At 34.2% G+C, this 17,510-nt stretch overlaps 1 protein-coding gene across 1 annotated transcript; it reads right to left on the bottom strand.

Annotated features, from left to right (window-relative positions):
• Positions 1-11,208: 11,208 nt before the first annotated feature.
• LOC109241973 lies at positions 11,209-12,174 on the bottom strand. Its single transcript, XM_019408796.1, has one exon. The coding sequence runs from the start codon at positions 12,172-12,174 to the stop codon at positions 11,209-11,211; it is 966 nt and encodes a 321-aa protein (XP_019264341.1).
• Between the last annotated feature and the right edge of the window lie 5,336 nt (positions 12,175-17,510).

Below are 17,510 nucleotides of genomic sequence, written 5' to 3'. Positions count from 1 at the left end.
CTACTTTCCAGTAGGATTTTCCCAAACTCTCCACTAAAATCACTGAGCCAAAAACTGCATTTACAAAAACTCTTTTGTAAACCTAGGATTAACTCTAATCCCGTTGTGGCACACAACCTCAACTGTTGCAACAACTTCAAGTTAACTCTAACTTGAAAACTCTGAGTACCTAATACAATTGCTTCTAGATAAGCTGAAAGGTACAATATGAAACTCACCTAGTACAATTGAACTAGAATAAAAGACAAACACTTGGAACTGGTTCTTCTATCTGGTTCAAGTTGCTTCAGGTTTGCACGCTTGAATCACACACAAATTGCTTGCAAAATTGCCTTGCTATTTTGCTCTCAATTTACGTTTACCTTCTGCTTATGTGTGTTCCCTATAAAAGAGAACAACATTGATATTTATGGAGTTAGCAGATAGAGATTGACTAGAATACTGATGCTACTCTTCCTTGGTGGAAGAGTTCTAGTTGATTTCAACCTCTAACTCTATCCATCTCTTAAGCCGTGTTCTCTTTGAGTAAGAAGTCTTTCTCCTTATCTAATATGCAACCTTTTCGATCATGATCAGGAGATATCACTTCTGGTAAGTGAGGTTTGTCTCCTTCACGTTCATCTCACTTGCTTGAGTTGATCATATCTGTGCCTCACTAGGATGGACCTGATCCATGTGTGAGTTCCTTTGTCAGTTCAAAACTCACCTTTACTTGGGCCAACAACGTGCAACAACACTGGACAATGCGACCTTCTATGAAAGACTCCAACAATTACCTGGTGTCGCAAAGGGTCCATTTCAATTAGATAAATGGCAATACCAAGTTTTAGAAGTAGATACGATAAGGCCAATTTTTTTGTAAGTTGAATATAGTGAGTTTAGGAGTCATTTTGTCCATAGGCTCCACACGTTTTTGAAGAATGGTCTGGTTCACCATTCTTGTGCTGTATTCTGTTGTAACTCAGAGGTTTCGGCCTAGTCCCCCTTTTTTATTACATGAAATACAACACCTACACTACTAAGGCAGGGCAGATTTAACCGAAAAAAATAATATGGGATCAAGGGCTATCGACCCGACAGTGCTTCGTTGGTCCATTTAGTGGATCCTCCCAAAAACAAGATCATATTATGTACTCATTCTTCTAAGAATTATAATTTCATCTTTCCTCGAATTGAAAATAAATTACAGGTAGTGGCTAAATTTTTTATTTTTTTAAAAGTCTATAAGATAATCCGGCTGTGAACTTACTCAGAAATTACATGCATATTTAGGAGAAATTGTTTTACATTCTTCTCTTTCCTTTTAAGAAATGTGGCAAGAAAAGCGCGCTACGAAGTTTTCACTGTTATCTAAATAGTTTAATTAGTTAATTAACTGCATAAATGAGCAGAAAGAAAAAACAAAAACAAATTGAAGGTAGGTGTCCAGTGAAACACAGGAAAGGATTTGCCTTCCGCTATAATAAAATGCCATTCTTCCCTGAATTGGATCAACCAAGTCATAATAAATAAAGAAATATAGTCTTGATAAATGCACTAAGAGTACTTCGAGTGGTATTATAGTGAGTGTACCGTATTACTCTAGAGGACTATGGGCTCATAATCGAGTACTAAATGTATTTGTCTCTGATATATAGTAGTACTAATATTTTTTTTAGCTCATCTCAGCAATTAGTATTTCCTTTTTTACGTTTTAATCTTGATGAGCCACATTTGTAGTCAATACACAATACAGCCACAGTCACTTCAAATTCGAAGGTAGGTGGCCCAATACCTAAAGTAAATTCGAGAAGAGGGTGGTTCAAGGAGGACAAGATGCGGGAAGCGCGGTTTAGGTGGTTTGGTCACGTGAGGAGGAGAAGCACAGACGCTCCGGTGAGGAGGTGTGAGAGGTTGACATTGGAGGGCCTACGGAGAGGTAGAGGTAGGCCAATGAAGAGGTGGGGAAAGGTGATTAGGCAAGACATGGCGCAGCTTCAGCTGACCGAGGACATGACCCTTGATAGGAAGGTATGGATGTCGATGATTAGGGTGATTGAGTAGGTAGTCTAGAGTGTTCATAATAGTAATATTGGCACACAGTCTAGCTTTCTGTTGGTAGTAGGTTTTTATGACTAACCGCTGTTTTCTTTCATTGTTGATCACCTTACTATCTTGTTGTTTTTATTCTGCTTTTATATTATGGCTTTTTAGTGCTGTCCCTTCTTGTCTATATTTTCACTAATGTGGTGCTTATGTTTCCCGAACAAAGTACACACTACCTTCCCCAGATTCCACGAAGTGATATAATATTATTAGGTATGTTATTATTGTTGTTGTTGTTGGTGGTTCGTGGAATATTTATAGCAATACAACCGCTCAACATATACTATACAGCTATGTGACTTTGTGGTTCTCTTTGTACACGAGGAAAAGGATGTACACGCTTAGCAAGCCAAGAAATAGAAAGGATTATATAAACATAAACATAAAAATATTCCTTCTTATATTTTGTAGAAAGGTAATACTTCCCGTGTTGATGCAACGTAATTTGACTCGCAATGGAGTTTAACAAAAAACGGATTCTTGAAACTTATGATCTTAAATATATCATTATATATATTTGTGTGACTATAAAGCATTTGAAACTTAAAATCTTAAATATTTTATAACATTAGTGTAGTTATAATCAAGAGCTTTTCATTAAGGATAAAATGCATAAAATAGAAAGTTTACTATGTTAAATTCTTTTCAAATACATATATATAATTATTTTTTGAGGAATTTTCATAAACCACTATTGTTTAGTGGCTATTAACTTCTTATAGCTAATAGCTACCATATACATAATTACTTCCTATAGCTACTATTAATTTGTTACGGTAGTGTATTCGCTATATTCCGCTACTGTATTCATGAATACAATAACAAAAGTCGCCTAAAAATAGAGGATTCCAGATGTACGCGACTGTGTTAACATGTATTCGCACCATGTATTCATGAATACAGTAAAAATAGGTCTGTCCAGCTGTCTAATAACGGAAATAGGATTAACTCAACAAAATCAATTCTAATGTTCCCCATTATCAACCCAATTAATTAGAATAATTTTTCAGTTGTATATAACTGTTGTCTTTAATTTTTGTATTTAGTGTGTTTCAATATTTGTTTTTTACTGTCAAATTCATTAGATTCAATGTTTGTATTTATTGTATTCGCTATTTTGTATTCAGTGTATTCAAATGTATTTGTATTAATAATATTTTAGTTATTCCTAATACATATCACTACTGCTGTATTCAGTATATCTCATTGGTTGTATTCACTCTATTTCTATTTGTATTTATTGTATTTTACTGTATTTCAATGTATTTTAAAATAAATATATTCACTGTTTATATTCTATTCTATTTCAATATTTGTATTTAGTGTATTTCAATGTTTATATCATGTATTCATGCATACTGTAAGTACAATATGCATGAATTAATACATGTGTATTCAGTTGTATTCAAAAAATACAGACCTTTGAAATACATAAATACAGGTAAAAAAAATATTTATACAAAAATACAATGCGTTTGAGTGACTTGGTACAAAATACGATGTTTTTGTATCATTGTATTTGGTTAAATAGCAAAGAAGAGAAGAAAGTTCCACTACAAGAATTTTGACTTTTAACGACCAATTTTTAACGAAGGGACATGAATTCGGTCGTTATAGGTATATCAATAGCGATCACATTTTTTTTCCGGTCGTTAAAATTAATTTTTGGTTTAATATTAACAAAGGGAAAATATTCGGTCCTTAAAAATTGTAAATCCGGTCGTTAAAAAAAAAAAAAAAAATAACACTAACTTTCTTTTGCCCAACATCAGCCCACTCACGCCACTTTTCCCCTTTTTTTTGGCCTAAACCCATAATTTTCCCCACTTTTCTTTCTTTTTATCATAGGAATTACAAAGCTAGGGTATAAGTGAAATTGAGCAGTTGAAACTCTCTGAAGCATCAGGCTTGTGTTACTCTCTACAACTTGGGGTTTCATTCTTCTTCTTCTCAAGGTAAGCTCTAATCTTGCAGTACTATTATGAAAATTGGGTACCTTTTTTATATACGGGTTTGCTTGCATTTAGTATTGCAAAAATTTTCTGTGACTTATATGTTTCCATTAGATTTTAATAAAATTAATGATAAGCTTTTCTGTTCTTGTCCCCGAAGAGCTTAAAAATATACTACTTCATTGAATTTCTATGCGGTCATGGATGAGATTTATTACCAACATGATGATATAAAAGTGATATAATTCTGCTAATTGGAGTTTTGTTTGACCTTATTTGTGTTGCTTTAAGTACTATATCATGAGTTAGACTCCATATTTCGAGTCCCTTAGTTTCAAGAATCATGTTAACAGAGAACTTGATTTTTGTGATGACTTCATTCACGTGCTAGGTGCTATTAGATGTTAAAACAATTAAAAAATCACGTCTTGTTGAATGAATATTCAAGAATGTAGAAGCATTACTAGTAAGGGGTAGTTTAGAATTTAATATTATTCCTCATGCTTTGAGCTTATCTTTCCTGATAATTTGCCTTTCCTTTCCTTTAATTTGAATATTCAATTGAGGTGAATTATTGGCATTTGTAGCTGATAAATATTTGAATTAAATATTTCTAAGACAAAGCTATAGTTTGATATAGGATAGTATTGATTATACCTAGATTTACCTGATATGTTACAGAAAAGAGTTGAAGTCTCATGTAAAATATATGTGTTTTGTAGTACCTTCTTGCTACTAGCTCTAATAAATTACCTTTACCTTCAGCAAAATAAAGAAAATTAAAATATGTTTAATTACCCAGACTACAAAGTATATTCGCCTTTATTTGGCTGTCCATGCAAAGTTTAAGCTGAAATTGGAAGTAGTATGGGCATGCATGCTGCACAAATAGAGAAAGGTATTATGAAGCATGTTGGATGCTGAATTTTGCTTTAGCATCTGGAACTGTATAAATTTAGAAGACCTTTTAAAATTACCCTAATAAAGTCCTGCGTCTGCAAGCATAATGTTGTTCATTTCATTACAAGCCCCTGATTCTCAAGACGAGCTACTCATTAAGTTTTGGAAACAACTTAACTTGAGAATATTATAATGTATCTATTCTCGTGTTACTCTTGCCATTGTCTTTTATTTCGATTTCTGCTTGCATTATCTATTGCTAGTTTTGTATTTAGCTTTGGTGTCAGATTCGGTTTGCTTGTTATTTCCCCTCCCTTTTTCCCTCCCTGAGATGAGGGTCTACCGGAAACTGCCTCTCTGCCTTCTTAAGGCAGGGGTAAGTTTGCGTACACTCTACCCTTCCTAGACCCACTTGTGGGATTACACTAGGTATGTTGTTGTTGTTGGTGGTAGTGTATCAGTAAAAATTATTATTCCTTATGGATGTCCATTGCCTTAGATTCCTCTCTTCTAATAGATAACACTAACACTTTCGTTATAGTTGTATATTGACAATAGATTTTAGATAGTTTTGATGTTGCTACATTTACTCCTACAATGGTTTCTCTGTATGTTTAGTTATGATCTTTTGTCAGGGGTAGTGTATATAGAGAGTTTTTCGTCTGTTAGAAATTATAGAGATGGAGTGTAGTAAGGTAGAGCATTCTTTTTCTACCACAATAGAGTTGTTGGGCAGCATCATGCCTCATTTACAAGACACTTAGGTATATTGGTTCATGATCGTAATATGTGCCCATTGCGTGTACACTCATGGGCAGATATCGAAGAATATAAGCTACAACATATGTGGGAAGCTGTTACGGTAAAAATTTAAAGCATTACATTCTTGATTTGTCTTCTCCATTTCTTCTTTCACAAATAAAAGAAAATACATGTGAGCTTACATCATTGTATTCAATGGTTGGTTAACTGCATACTATATTCGATCGTAATTGTAAAGTCAAGATGGATAGGCACTTGGTACTAATGTAGGCTTTATTATTTTATCAAAGAACTGTGTATCTTGTATACTAGTCTGTAGTTCTTGAATGTTAAGTACAACACAAAATCACTAACTTTTTGGATATTTGTATTAGTCTGTAGTTTATGAATCTAGTGAACTTGTTGGAACTCTTCTTCTTTTTGAAAAGAATTACTGTTTACAATTGTTGCATTAACTATATAAGATATGTTAATTCAAAAGATAAATAAGTGAAAAAAACAGAATGAGTGACACGAATTGGAAGAAATGGAGTAACAATTTAATCAATTTAGCTTGTGAGAGATTCTAGTAATTTTGGATGTTCCCGATTTCTACAAGGTAGTCTTATACTAGGTTTCTTTTTCTTAATTTGCCAATGAGACAAAAGGAATTAACAACTAGGATTCTGCAAGTAAACAATGAAAATTTAGTTGCTATTATGGAACACTAGGAAAAATGTCGAAGTTGTCTGTCTTTTGTAAACAAAACTACATATGCTCTTTGTTATGAAAATAATGGATTCTCTGTAGTTAGCTTGTTTTCCAGTATTTAAAAGGGAGGAAAACAAGATAGGACCTACTATAAACAAGTAGAGATTGAAGGTGACATTTTTATTTGACTTTGAATTTTAGAAAAAAAAATACTAGTAGTCATTAATGAAGGCGATAGATTTGATACTACTAAATACTACAAGTTGCCATCAGTCTCTTTGCTATTTGCTTATACTCATACTAATAATTATTTTGATTCAAGAGTTATTTTCTGATTAGTTGCATAAGTCTACTTGGAATATTCCACGAACTTTGCATTACTCAATTTATTCTCCGGCCTACAACTGTTTGTTACAAGTTGTATAGCTAAAAATGGCTACAAGTCATAGCTAGGACCTTTGCCTATGCTTTCCATTTCGCTCGGATAAATTTTTGCTATATCACTCTGCATCTATCTGATCACACATTTGACAGATGAAGCACTGGTGTCCATTTAGCAAATCACCAAGTATATCTACACATAAGCATACTTCCTTTGCCTGTTAAATAGAACTAAATATAGACTCATGGTCACTTCACTTTTTTCTTTTAAGAATCTACCCTATCTATCAATTAAAGCTCGTATAACCTTTATAAGCTCTATCATCTCTTTTGATACACACAGTTAAATTTTTATATTTCTAGTTTATAAGATAAGTTTCATATTTAATGATACTTGTGAAATATTGTAGGACAAATTTGACAGTGATGACATAAATGATCAACGAGATCATGTCTTGAAACATATGAGAAAGTTATGGAACAATTGGAGAGGATCGATGCACAAGAATATTAAGTCTAAGGAGTTGAAAGGGGGTAACTCCTCTAAAGCAGCATTGTTGGAAAAGCTTAATGCTACTGTAAAAGAAAATGAATCACTAAAAGGACGTTTGGAAGGGCTAGAGAGTAAATATGATGAGCTACAGAGTAAATACGTACAACTTGCAAAGATAGTGTTTGATCAGCCTTCATCACCATCTTCAAGTGATCAACAGATTGAATCATTTAACAGGTTAGTATATTGAAAATCCTATTTTACTCTATGATGAAAATATTGCAAGGCTCATGTGAATATTTTTCTTTATGTCATTAAGGTTTATGAATAAATAAAAACATAATGAAACAAGTGAATTTAAGCAAGAATGAAGTTTCAAATATTATGTACATTAGGTGCACTTGTTTTTGCTAACATACCAGGAGATAAGGATTTTTGGAGAGAATTTACATTAGATATATGTTGTTGTCTGCTTACTCCTTTTTTTTAATATGAAATTGCACCACACACACTCTCTCTCTACCCCCCATGATCTCATCTCTATTTCTTTTCTGTTACACTTATTATTACTCTCTTTCTACCTCGCCATTTTTAGTAAGAACTAGAATACCCACAAAGCAGAACAATTCTGTCATATCACTTCTTAAGCTCTGAGCCTGCAGTTTTCTTGAAATAACTAAAGGGTACTCTACTTTTCTTTGTTCTTTTCTACACCTTTCTGCTTTAGCTTCTATCTTTATTTCCCATCTAATTTGTTGCCTTCTTTTTATTTCTCTCTGTTTGTTTCTTGATGATAAAATCATGAGCTTTGTTGGTTAGTATGTTGTTGTTATAATTATTGTTATTATGGTTACTAGTAAAATGCTACAACTATTATAACTATTATTATTATGATTATGACTTTTTAGTTATTATTTTCTTCATTTTTTAGTTATTATTTTCTCTTTGTAAAAATTGGAGCTTTTGGTTTCTTTTCTTGATCTACTATGAGTAGCTTCAAATTGCTCTTCTGGTAATTTATTTATCTCTTTGCATGTTACTGCTAGTAATCTTTGTAATCAAATGACAATTAACCTCTTCATGGCCTTGATACAATCTTGGGTATTTAAAATGTCATATATATTTCATACCTTTTGGACTTGGGTTTAAAAGGTTTTAAGTTATTATTGAGATCTTCTTCCATAGTTGAGACGACATTAGTTGGAAAGAAATGGGGAATCTGCTATTCTATCTAATATCTCCACATCTTTAAAGAATATGGCTTCAGGACTTGAAACTTAGAATGCAATATGGAGTCTTCTAGTCGTATAATCATAAATAAAGAAATTATGCACTATGGTGAAGGGCATGTTACACTAGCCATCTTGCAGATGTACTTAAGGTTTTCTTTTCTTAAATGCTTGGTCATTGTTCTCCCTTTAATAAGCACTAGTTCATTTTTTCGTAAGCTGGTAGAAGATTGCCAAATAGTATCCAGGAACATTGGTTGAGATTCATGACATTTGTTTTGGTTTTGTGTCTGGCAAAATTTTGGAATGGTGAAAAAGTGTATTTTGGGTCCAATAATGATTGGGGAATTTAATTGAACTTGTCACTTCTTTGGCTAGTTAACTTACTTCTATGTGCATTCGATAATTTAAGGTGTTATCTTTTCATTTCCCCTTTAAAGTGTCAATTTTCTTCTTTAGTTGTTTATTCTTTGTGACTAACTTGCATAAATTTGTTATTTTAACAGATTAAAAATTTGAAGTCCGAAGAACCTATCCTTGAAGAAAGTGTAGAGCAAGTTGAAGTACACGAGATTTTTGGTTCGTCAGCAATGGTTTAAAGACACTATCTTATGTACATATATATGCTGAAATTTTACTTTTTTCTTTTTAGGAATTATTTAAAATGATGCTTTACTCACCTCATTTTATGTTTCCAGTTGTCTCTTGGCTGGGTTTACGTTATTTTTACTTTTCATTGTTTTAGTAAGATGGATTTGTTACAATTTGGATTGCTTTCTGGTAAAAATGATACACTAGTTCTTTGTATTAACAAAATATCAAGTATTTGGTTTATTTCCAATGTTGTTGAACGTGTATGAAAGCATGTAAATAATTATTATCATTCATGTAATTTAAATTTTCTTAATTATATTTATTATATTTTCATATTAGCGAAGAAAAATGTGGTCATAAAACGACAGGCTTCTCAAACAGATAAATGACTATTAACAAAAAGAGTATTGGTTGTTAAAAGTAATTATACAATTAACGAAGGGAATATCGGTCGCTAAAAGCACTCGAATTGACTCAATATATTGTTGTCATTAAAGACTTTTAACGACAGGATAACAAATTAGCGAGGGGAAAATCCTGTCGCTAAAAAGCATGTATAACGACCGGAAATTACGTCGTCGCTAAAGATCTTTTAACGACCGGACTGTAAACCGGTCGTTAACTTTTAACGTCGGGACTTTTAACGACCGGTGACGACCGAATTTTTTCCGGTCGTTATCAACTTATAACGACCGAAATTGGACTTTCAACGACCAGATTTCCTCTCGCTAAAGCCCCACTTTCTTGTAGTTCGTCGGAGATGGCGTTTTCCGGCCAAGAAGAGAAGAAAGTTCATCGGATCCGTACAGAATACAGTATCTGTCGCTCATGTTACAGTACCCATGCTCTACTCGGATTATTCCGACATCATTTTTTCTCCCCGCACAGTGGCCCTAGCTTTAGAGCGACGAGCCCCTCCTTGCTATGGAGGAATCTGATATCTAAGAAAAGTCCGTCTTTCCCCTCTTTCCCCCAACAATTTAGAAGTATTTTCAATTGTAGTAACACTAGAGGATTCGGCTAGAGAATTCACGATTAGAAGCAGGTATTTTGCTCGAAGAGAGAGAGAAGGAAGAGAGAGAAAGAAGAAAAATTCTGAGAGAGAATCGTGTTGTTAATTGAAAGAAAGAGAGAGAAAAAACATAAAATAGCGCGTATTTCATACCTCAATGGTAGTATATTTAACCTATTTTGCTATAAAATATAAAAGGTAGCTATAGAAAATAATATTTTAAAATAATTTCGATTTATAATAAATAGGATGTATACCTTTGGTATAAGAGGTAAACTTTTTTTTTTAATGGACTAATAAAAAAAGTATATTGCATAAGTTGAAAAGGAGAGAGTAATAGTTACTCCCTTCGCACCAATTTATGTATGTTAGATTAGACATGACATAGAATATCAAAACGAAAAAAGGATTTTAACACTTGTACTAAAAAAAAGTGTATAAATTATTTTTCTAAAAATATTTTCAATAAAAGTATTTTCAGTCATAAACACATGTAGTTTTCCAGTTTGAGTTCCGCTTCGTCCATCTTTCCTCTTTTCACCTCAACTTAACAAAATATCATCATGATATTCCACTTAAGAGAAGTAACCAACTAGTTTCTCTTTCTTCTTTCCTCCTTTCAGAAACCACACTTATTAAACAAAGTGTATTACAATTATTTTGTGCGGTATTAGAAAACAATTGGTCAAATAGTGGTCATAAGGTGCATTAATATTGTACAATGTCTTGGATTTCTCTATGTTGCATGGTGAAAGTACGTGTTACGTTAAATCAAGACTAGGTAAGGAAAAAGGATATCAAGTACAAGTATTATGCTAGTACATATATATATCTAAAGATAACGCCATCTACGGTAGCAGAATTCAACATTAAATTTATACATATAAATTGAAACCTACATCGTAAGAATTTTTAAATTTTCTTGTACATATGCATAAAGACAAATTAACACGTATGGGTATACATTGGGCTGGAGAGACCTTTACTTGTTTTTTCCTTCTAAATGTTCGTAAAATTTAAGAAATCAACATCATTATGGATACCCTAAACCATTTTACACATTGCTTGAAGACTCAGAATTACCCTCAACAAAAATTGAAAGTAAATTAATTATATGTAAAACCTGCGTAAGTTATCCTCATAATTATTATTATAAGGAAAACTCTTCTGGCGTTCAAGCTTTATGTCTCTCTTCTTCTTCTTGGTGCTTCTCGACCCACAAATAAGCTTGAATTCAAAACCATATGCTTTTCCAAAACATGAAAACAACCCTCCTCCATCTGAATCATGTCTTCTTGGTCGAGATTTCTTCTTAATTTCAACATGTTCTTGCATATGAACTTGATCATCTGAGCCCCACGTCAAGCTTTTTGATCGCATTGATTGGATTTCTTCATCTTTGTCACCTGGTACAGTCCAGTTCTCGAATACAGAACTCCCATATTCTATTCCTTCCCCTGTGTGATACAATCCTTTCTTCATATCTTCTGCCACAATTGAAGGTATAGGTTGCACCCCTGAACAAAATGACACAGTTGGTGTCCGTCTCATCTTTTGATTTGGTGAAAAATCTGAACTGTTATTAGACATTATTCGTTTACTACGTAAACGTTGCAGTATTCCCCTTTTTTGAGTTTTATTCTCCTCGCGAGTCTCCACCACGTAATTAATATTCTTGGTTATGTCTTCTTCGCACAATGTATCATGACCTTTGGAAATAGTCGAGATGCTTTCAAATTTTTCGTCACTAATACTTTTTTCATCTTTTGATGAGACATGGCTTGTACATATAGAAGAGCTTAATTCACTTCCAGAAGGGAGAATTTCTAGAGGGGTAGTGTCAATCAATTGGATACTAACATGAAGGAGCCCTTGTAAATGACCGCTCGGACGACGAATATGAAGAGTAGTAGATCTCATTGTTGGATTTTTGGATGAAAGAGGAGGAAAAAAGCTATTTATCATAAGGTGAGTTGTGCCAATAGGGAGATCACGTAGCCATGCAACGTTATAAATCTCAAACGTGACAGAAGCTGATTCTGAATTAAGAAACTTGTCATCCACACGAAAAACCATCTTATAATTCCATACAGGGTTTGTTTTGCCGTTGTGATCAACCCTAGTTGTTAATCTATGGTCAGGATGTATATATGCAACGGCAAAGGTTCGTAACATTTTCGACACGGGGGGTAAATCTTGGGCTGAAATCACATTGATTTCTAAGATCTTGAAAGGAGGTTGAATGAACATTTTGGCTAGAATTCGTCCCCTGGAAATTGATGATGAACCTCGTTGTCGTCGTCTTTGAATTAAAGAACGACGATATGAATGAAGAAGGAGAACAACAATGCATAATAATTTAGCAGCAATCTGATTTTACCTCTAACAAAGGGAGGGCTAACCCGTATCTTGTTACCTGTTGAAAAATGGAAAGGTAGAGCTAGCTGGGATGTTTGTAAGGCTGTTGTTTCGAGTTATTTGTGCCACAAGTTTCTGATATGGACCTAGTTTAATATACTTAATTTGATTTGGAATTATTAAGTACTTGTGGAACCGTATAGAGTAAATTAAATATGACGTAAATATTGGCGCTGTAGATAAACTTTTATATTTATTTGTAACTTGTGTTTATAACAAATCATTAATAGATGTAAAATATGTTTTATAATCACTTACCATAAATAAGAATAAGTGTCCACACTCTAATTTTAACTTCTAGAATTAAATTTCTCGATTTGAGTTAAAAACCGAAAAGGATTGACCACTCTATTTACCAAAATGGTTGGCACTGATGAAAGACCCATAGCAACAGAACGCTGTTTAATTAGCGAAAAGGATGGCACTGAGGGAGTGTCGGATCATTTTTAGGTATATCACATTCTCATTAATACCATCCTCTCTGCATTTTCTAATGAGACTATAATTTTTTTTTTAAATATTGAAAAAGTGAAAATGAAAAGAGAAGATCCCAAATCCTCATGACCAATATATGGTCTATCTTCTGATAAATTGCTTCTTACTTCTATATTTCTCATCTGTCCTTTGTTCTCCTTATATTTACTCGTGCTTCGTCTGTTTTAATTTATGTAACAATATTTTTTAGCCCGTTTAATAAAAATGACAGCTTTCTAAATTTGACATAAGAATAAATCTAACTTAACCTTTTAATTTTACTCTTAATGAATTTATAGTCATACAAATGTTATGGCATATTTAAAGCGGCAAGCTTCAAAAATTTATTGTCATATTGTTTGCTTGTAAAACGATACAGCTGAATTTGTAACGTGATTTATAGGTACATGAATTAATTTGATCCGAAAATATAAAATAAGTAAGAACATAAACAAGAATATAAAATAACTATAAAGGAAATACAAGCCTGACTATATGATGAGTCTCTCCGGAAGCAAGAATAAGAACAATGTTAGGAACAAGAGAAAAGCAAGTAACTTTATGATATGAGAGCAAATTATAGCCTTGCAGTACATATGGTTTTTCGTATCCTACAATGCATACTAATTCTCCTATTTATAACTTTATTTAGGGAGACAAGATCCCCAAATCAAGCTCCTCTTGAATGAGAATAAATTCGCCATTGATGGCTGCATATTGGTTGGCTATTAATACAAAGATTCTTTGTGATGACTGCTCATTGAATGCTATCTTTCCCAACCGATGTCTTACTTTCAGATCTTTGTTACTGGTTCACATATCTTCGGAATTTACACAACATCGAACTCGTGTTTGTATTTGATGTCAATCATTTGCTGACTCACATATTACATGTCTTCAGATACACATGATCACCTCGTCATTCATCAACCTGTTTCTAACCAATTTCACTTCATACAGATAGTCCCCCTACTTTTCGGTGATAATACTTTAGTATTAGCGGGAAGTAGATAAAACTTCTTTCCTTAGAGGGTAAGCTTTTGAATTATTTCTGACACTTGAAAGGACGCACGTCTGTTCGCATTTAATGACCAAACACATGTTACCTCGTGATTTGTCAAATATTTTTGCCAGTTTTCAAGGTAATCATGACCATGAATTATACCCCTTATAAACGTCTTGTTACACCCCATATTTTTGTACGTGAAAGTACGCCATAAGTAAATTGATGAATGCTCGGAAATGAGATGTTACATCCCGCATTTTCGTACGTTAAAATTTCGTCGTAAGTAAATCGACGCAAGTTTGGGAATGAGATTATTTTGAGATTATAAGCATTATGCTATTTCAATCAAGTTATGGGTAAATTCGTGAAGGTGAGAGGGTAAGCAAATCGAAGAAAATGAATTTCGTCGAAGTTTGACATTTTGGAATAAAATACGGCCCATGCTAAAATATTCGGTATTTATGGACAAGTACCCTACAAGGTACTACATGACCATGATAGTAAAGTATACAAAGTGTGTTAAGTGAGTAGTATTATACGTAATTTGAGATTATTCTTAATTTTGGGGATAATTGGATAATTATGAATTTTTAAGTGGAAGATTAACATGTAAATGGAATTTTTGGATAAAGCTTAAGGGGGACACCCCCCTCAACGTGGCAGCTTGCATAAAAGGCTTAATCAAGCCTATGTGACTAAGTAAGTCTTGAGATTAGGTGGCATAATTTGGACATTCTTTGGCGAAGTCTCCACATGTGGGGCCCACACCTAAAGGATAAAAATAACTTTTCTAAATTCACCAAAATAATTTGCTCTATCTCTACTAATTTAAGAGATGAAGCTTCAGCAAACTCATTCATGACAGACTAGATATTAGCAACGTAATTTTACTACGAAAATCATACGAGACTACGCAATGTTATAGCAACAAGATTTTGCGATTCTAAGGGAGTACGGTGTAATCTTTCTCAAAGAATATCATACGGATTTTTCCCTTCTTCGATCCGCCGTTACATGATTCGTCGCAATTGATGTGCGTTAGAAGGTTTGTCAAGAGAATCGGCTCAGGTATGTTAAGGCTATCACTTCTTTCCTTTTGGCATGATCTCTACGACACAAACAAAACGAGCAAATGCACAACTTTCATAAATGACTCTACTCATAGAAGTATTAGAGGTGCCTATGTTCTTGGATTCCCATGTGTCTTATTAGTACATCTTTTGTTCATGGGTCTCAGAAAAATACGTAACGTGAAATTTTTTGCTTCATGATATTACTCAAAGGCATAATGGTCTTATGATATTCCAAGAGATTTTATTGACATGCATTGCATTCATTTATACATGTACGTTGACCCATGGCCAGATGGCGTTATATGCGCGTATATATGTGTATTATATGTATATGGGATATGAAAAAATGTTACGGCGTTATATACGCACCACCACCCGATCAGCTGGTATACGTTGATGATTTTGCCCACAATGGCCGAGATGATATGATGGGATGCCCTCAGAGGCTTGATGATGTTATGAATACATGTACCTATGCACGACATGACATTTATACCCATATTCATGAAACTATAAGTATTTCATGATTTACAAAATTATCCAGACTTACAAGTTGAGTCATTTACTCCATGTTTCTTCCATGTCTTTTATATACTTATTTTTGTGCCTTACATACTCGGTAAATTATTCGTACTGACGTCCTTTGTTGGGGACGATGCGTTTCATGCCCGCAGGTCCCGATAAATAGGTCGAGAGTCCTCCAAGTAAGCTATCAGCTCAGTGGAAGATGTTGGTGCGCTCCATTTGCTCCGGAGTTTCTTATTTGGTCAGTATAATTAGGACATGTATTGATTGGTATGGCGGGGCTCAGTCCCAATCTTTCTAATACTTATATACTCTTAGAGGCTTGTAGACAGATGTCATGTATACGTATAGTTGTATGGCCCTGTCGGCCTATGCTTTGAGTTTACAAATGATTATGTTGGCCTAATAGGCCCGTATGTCACATGTATAAGTTTTTATATCAGGTTGGGTTATCTTATATTGAGTATTCCCCTATGTTTATTCTGGTTAGCCCATGACGGCCCGTTTGGCCCATTTGCCAATGGAAGTACGATAAGAAAGATATGTTATGTTGGTACACGGTTGAGTAAGGTACCAGGTGCCCGTTGCGGCCCATAGGTTTGGGCCGTGACAAAAGTTGTATCAGAGCAGTTCTGTCCTAGGGAGTCTACAAGCCGTGTCTAGTAGAGTCTTGTTTATAGGTGTGTTTTGCACCACACTTATAAGCAGGAGGCTACAGGGCATTTAGGACTGTCACTATTTCTTCCTACTCTAGATCGTGTGGTAGAGCTCAGATGTATGAACTCAATTTCATAAACTCTATGTTATTCATAATACGACGATGCCTACATCTAGAAAGGCGGTTGGTAAGAGATATAGCTGTGGAAGAGTTGAGTCAGGGGAGCGCGATTTATGCATCATGCTTATGATGAGTAAATGTAAGTTCTTCAGTAGATCATGTGTGTATAAGCTTCTTGATAAGGAGCCTTAAGGCAAATATATCTATCTACCAATATGGTGAAAAGAAATGAGAGACCCAGAAAATAGATATAAGTTTAAACAACTAAAATAAGTAAGGTGAAGAAGGGAACGATGTACCCAGTTAGTGAAGATTATCATTATCTACAATTCAGGAAAAGAGATATAAGCATTTTGAGTTACCTTTGACAGTAACAGAGGTATGCACAATTGGCCACACCGATCTCAGTTATGCCCTATGGGAGCTAGCAGATATGGTTTAAGATAAGACGGGATATAAGGATCCCACTAGGGTTAGAATAACCCAAAATGGCGAATGGATTGTTTGTGTTAGTTGATATTTTCGAAGAATATTACGAAGGTGCTAATAAATCTCCTTGCGAGACACCTAGATGGTGCACTCTGAAATAGTACAGCTGGATATGAGTACAACAAAGATAGGCACTGGAAGCCTGGAAGGGATAAGTATTACCTTAGAGTGGCTCCCGTCCCTAGTAAAGGGAGAATGTTAGGCAACCCGAAGAGCCAGTGGATGGAGCAAGGGGAGCTAGAAGCAAGATAATGTTTTGTTGAAGTTTTCCGAATAAAGTGATAGACATAGATGTTAGCGAGAAATAAGAAGAGAGTTTGTGAAGCATTATGAGTAAGATGTGATACATAGATGGCAATGGTAGATCAAAAAGATGACAGTATTACGGAGTCTATAGTCAAGTGAAGGAAAAGAAGAGAGGTGACAGGCCTTGAGATAACAAAAGAGTATAGGCCATAAAGTCATATCCTCATTTCGAGAAATAAGTTCGTGACTCCAACGCGACTACCAGAAGGAAAAAGTTGGACCCCAGAATAATAGAAATCAGTATGGGCTGGTGAATAAGATAAACTAAACATGAATTAGGGACTTAGTGATTGGATAATAGTAGGCATCATGAGAATTTCATATTTCATTTCGGCGATAATAG

Source organism: Nicotiana attenuata, unplaced genomic scaffold (assembly GCF_001879085.1).
Source record: "Nicotiana attenuata strain UT unplaced genomic scaffold, NIATTr2, whole genome shotgun sequence".
NCBI classification, from domain to species: Eukaryota; Viridiplantae; Streptophyta; class Magnoliopsida; order Solanales; family Solanaceae; genus Nicotiana; species Nicotiana attenuata.
The sequence above is the reverse complement of the archived record's forward strand: the minus strand, read 5'-3'. Positions and strand labels throughout refer to the sequence as shown.

Bases quoted from the DNA above. Each gene is read 5' to 3' on its own strand.
- LOC109241973 (XM_019408796.1), bottom strand. From the start codon at position 12,174: ATGGTTTTTCGTGTGGATGACAAGTTTCTTAATTCAGAATCAGCTTCT.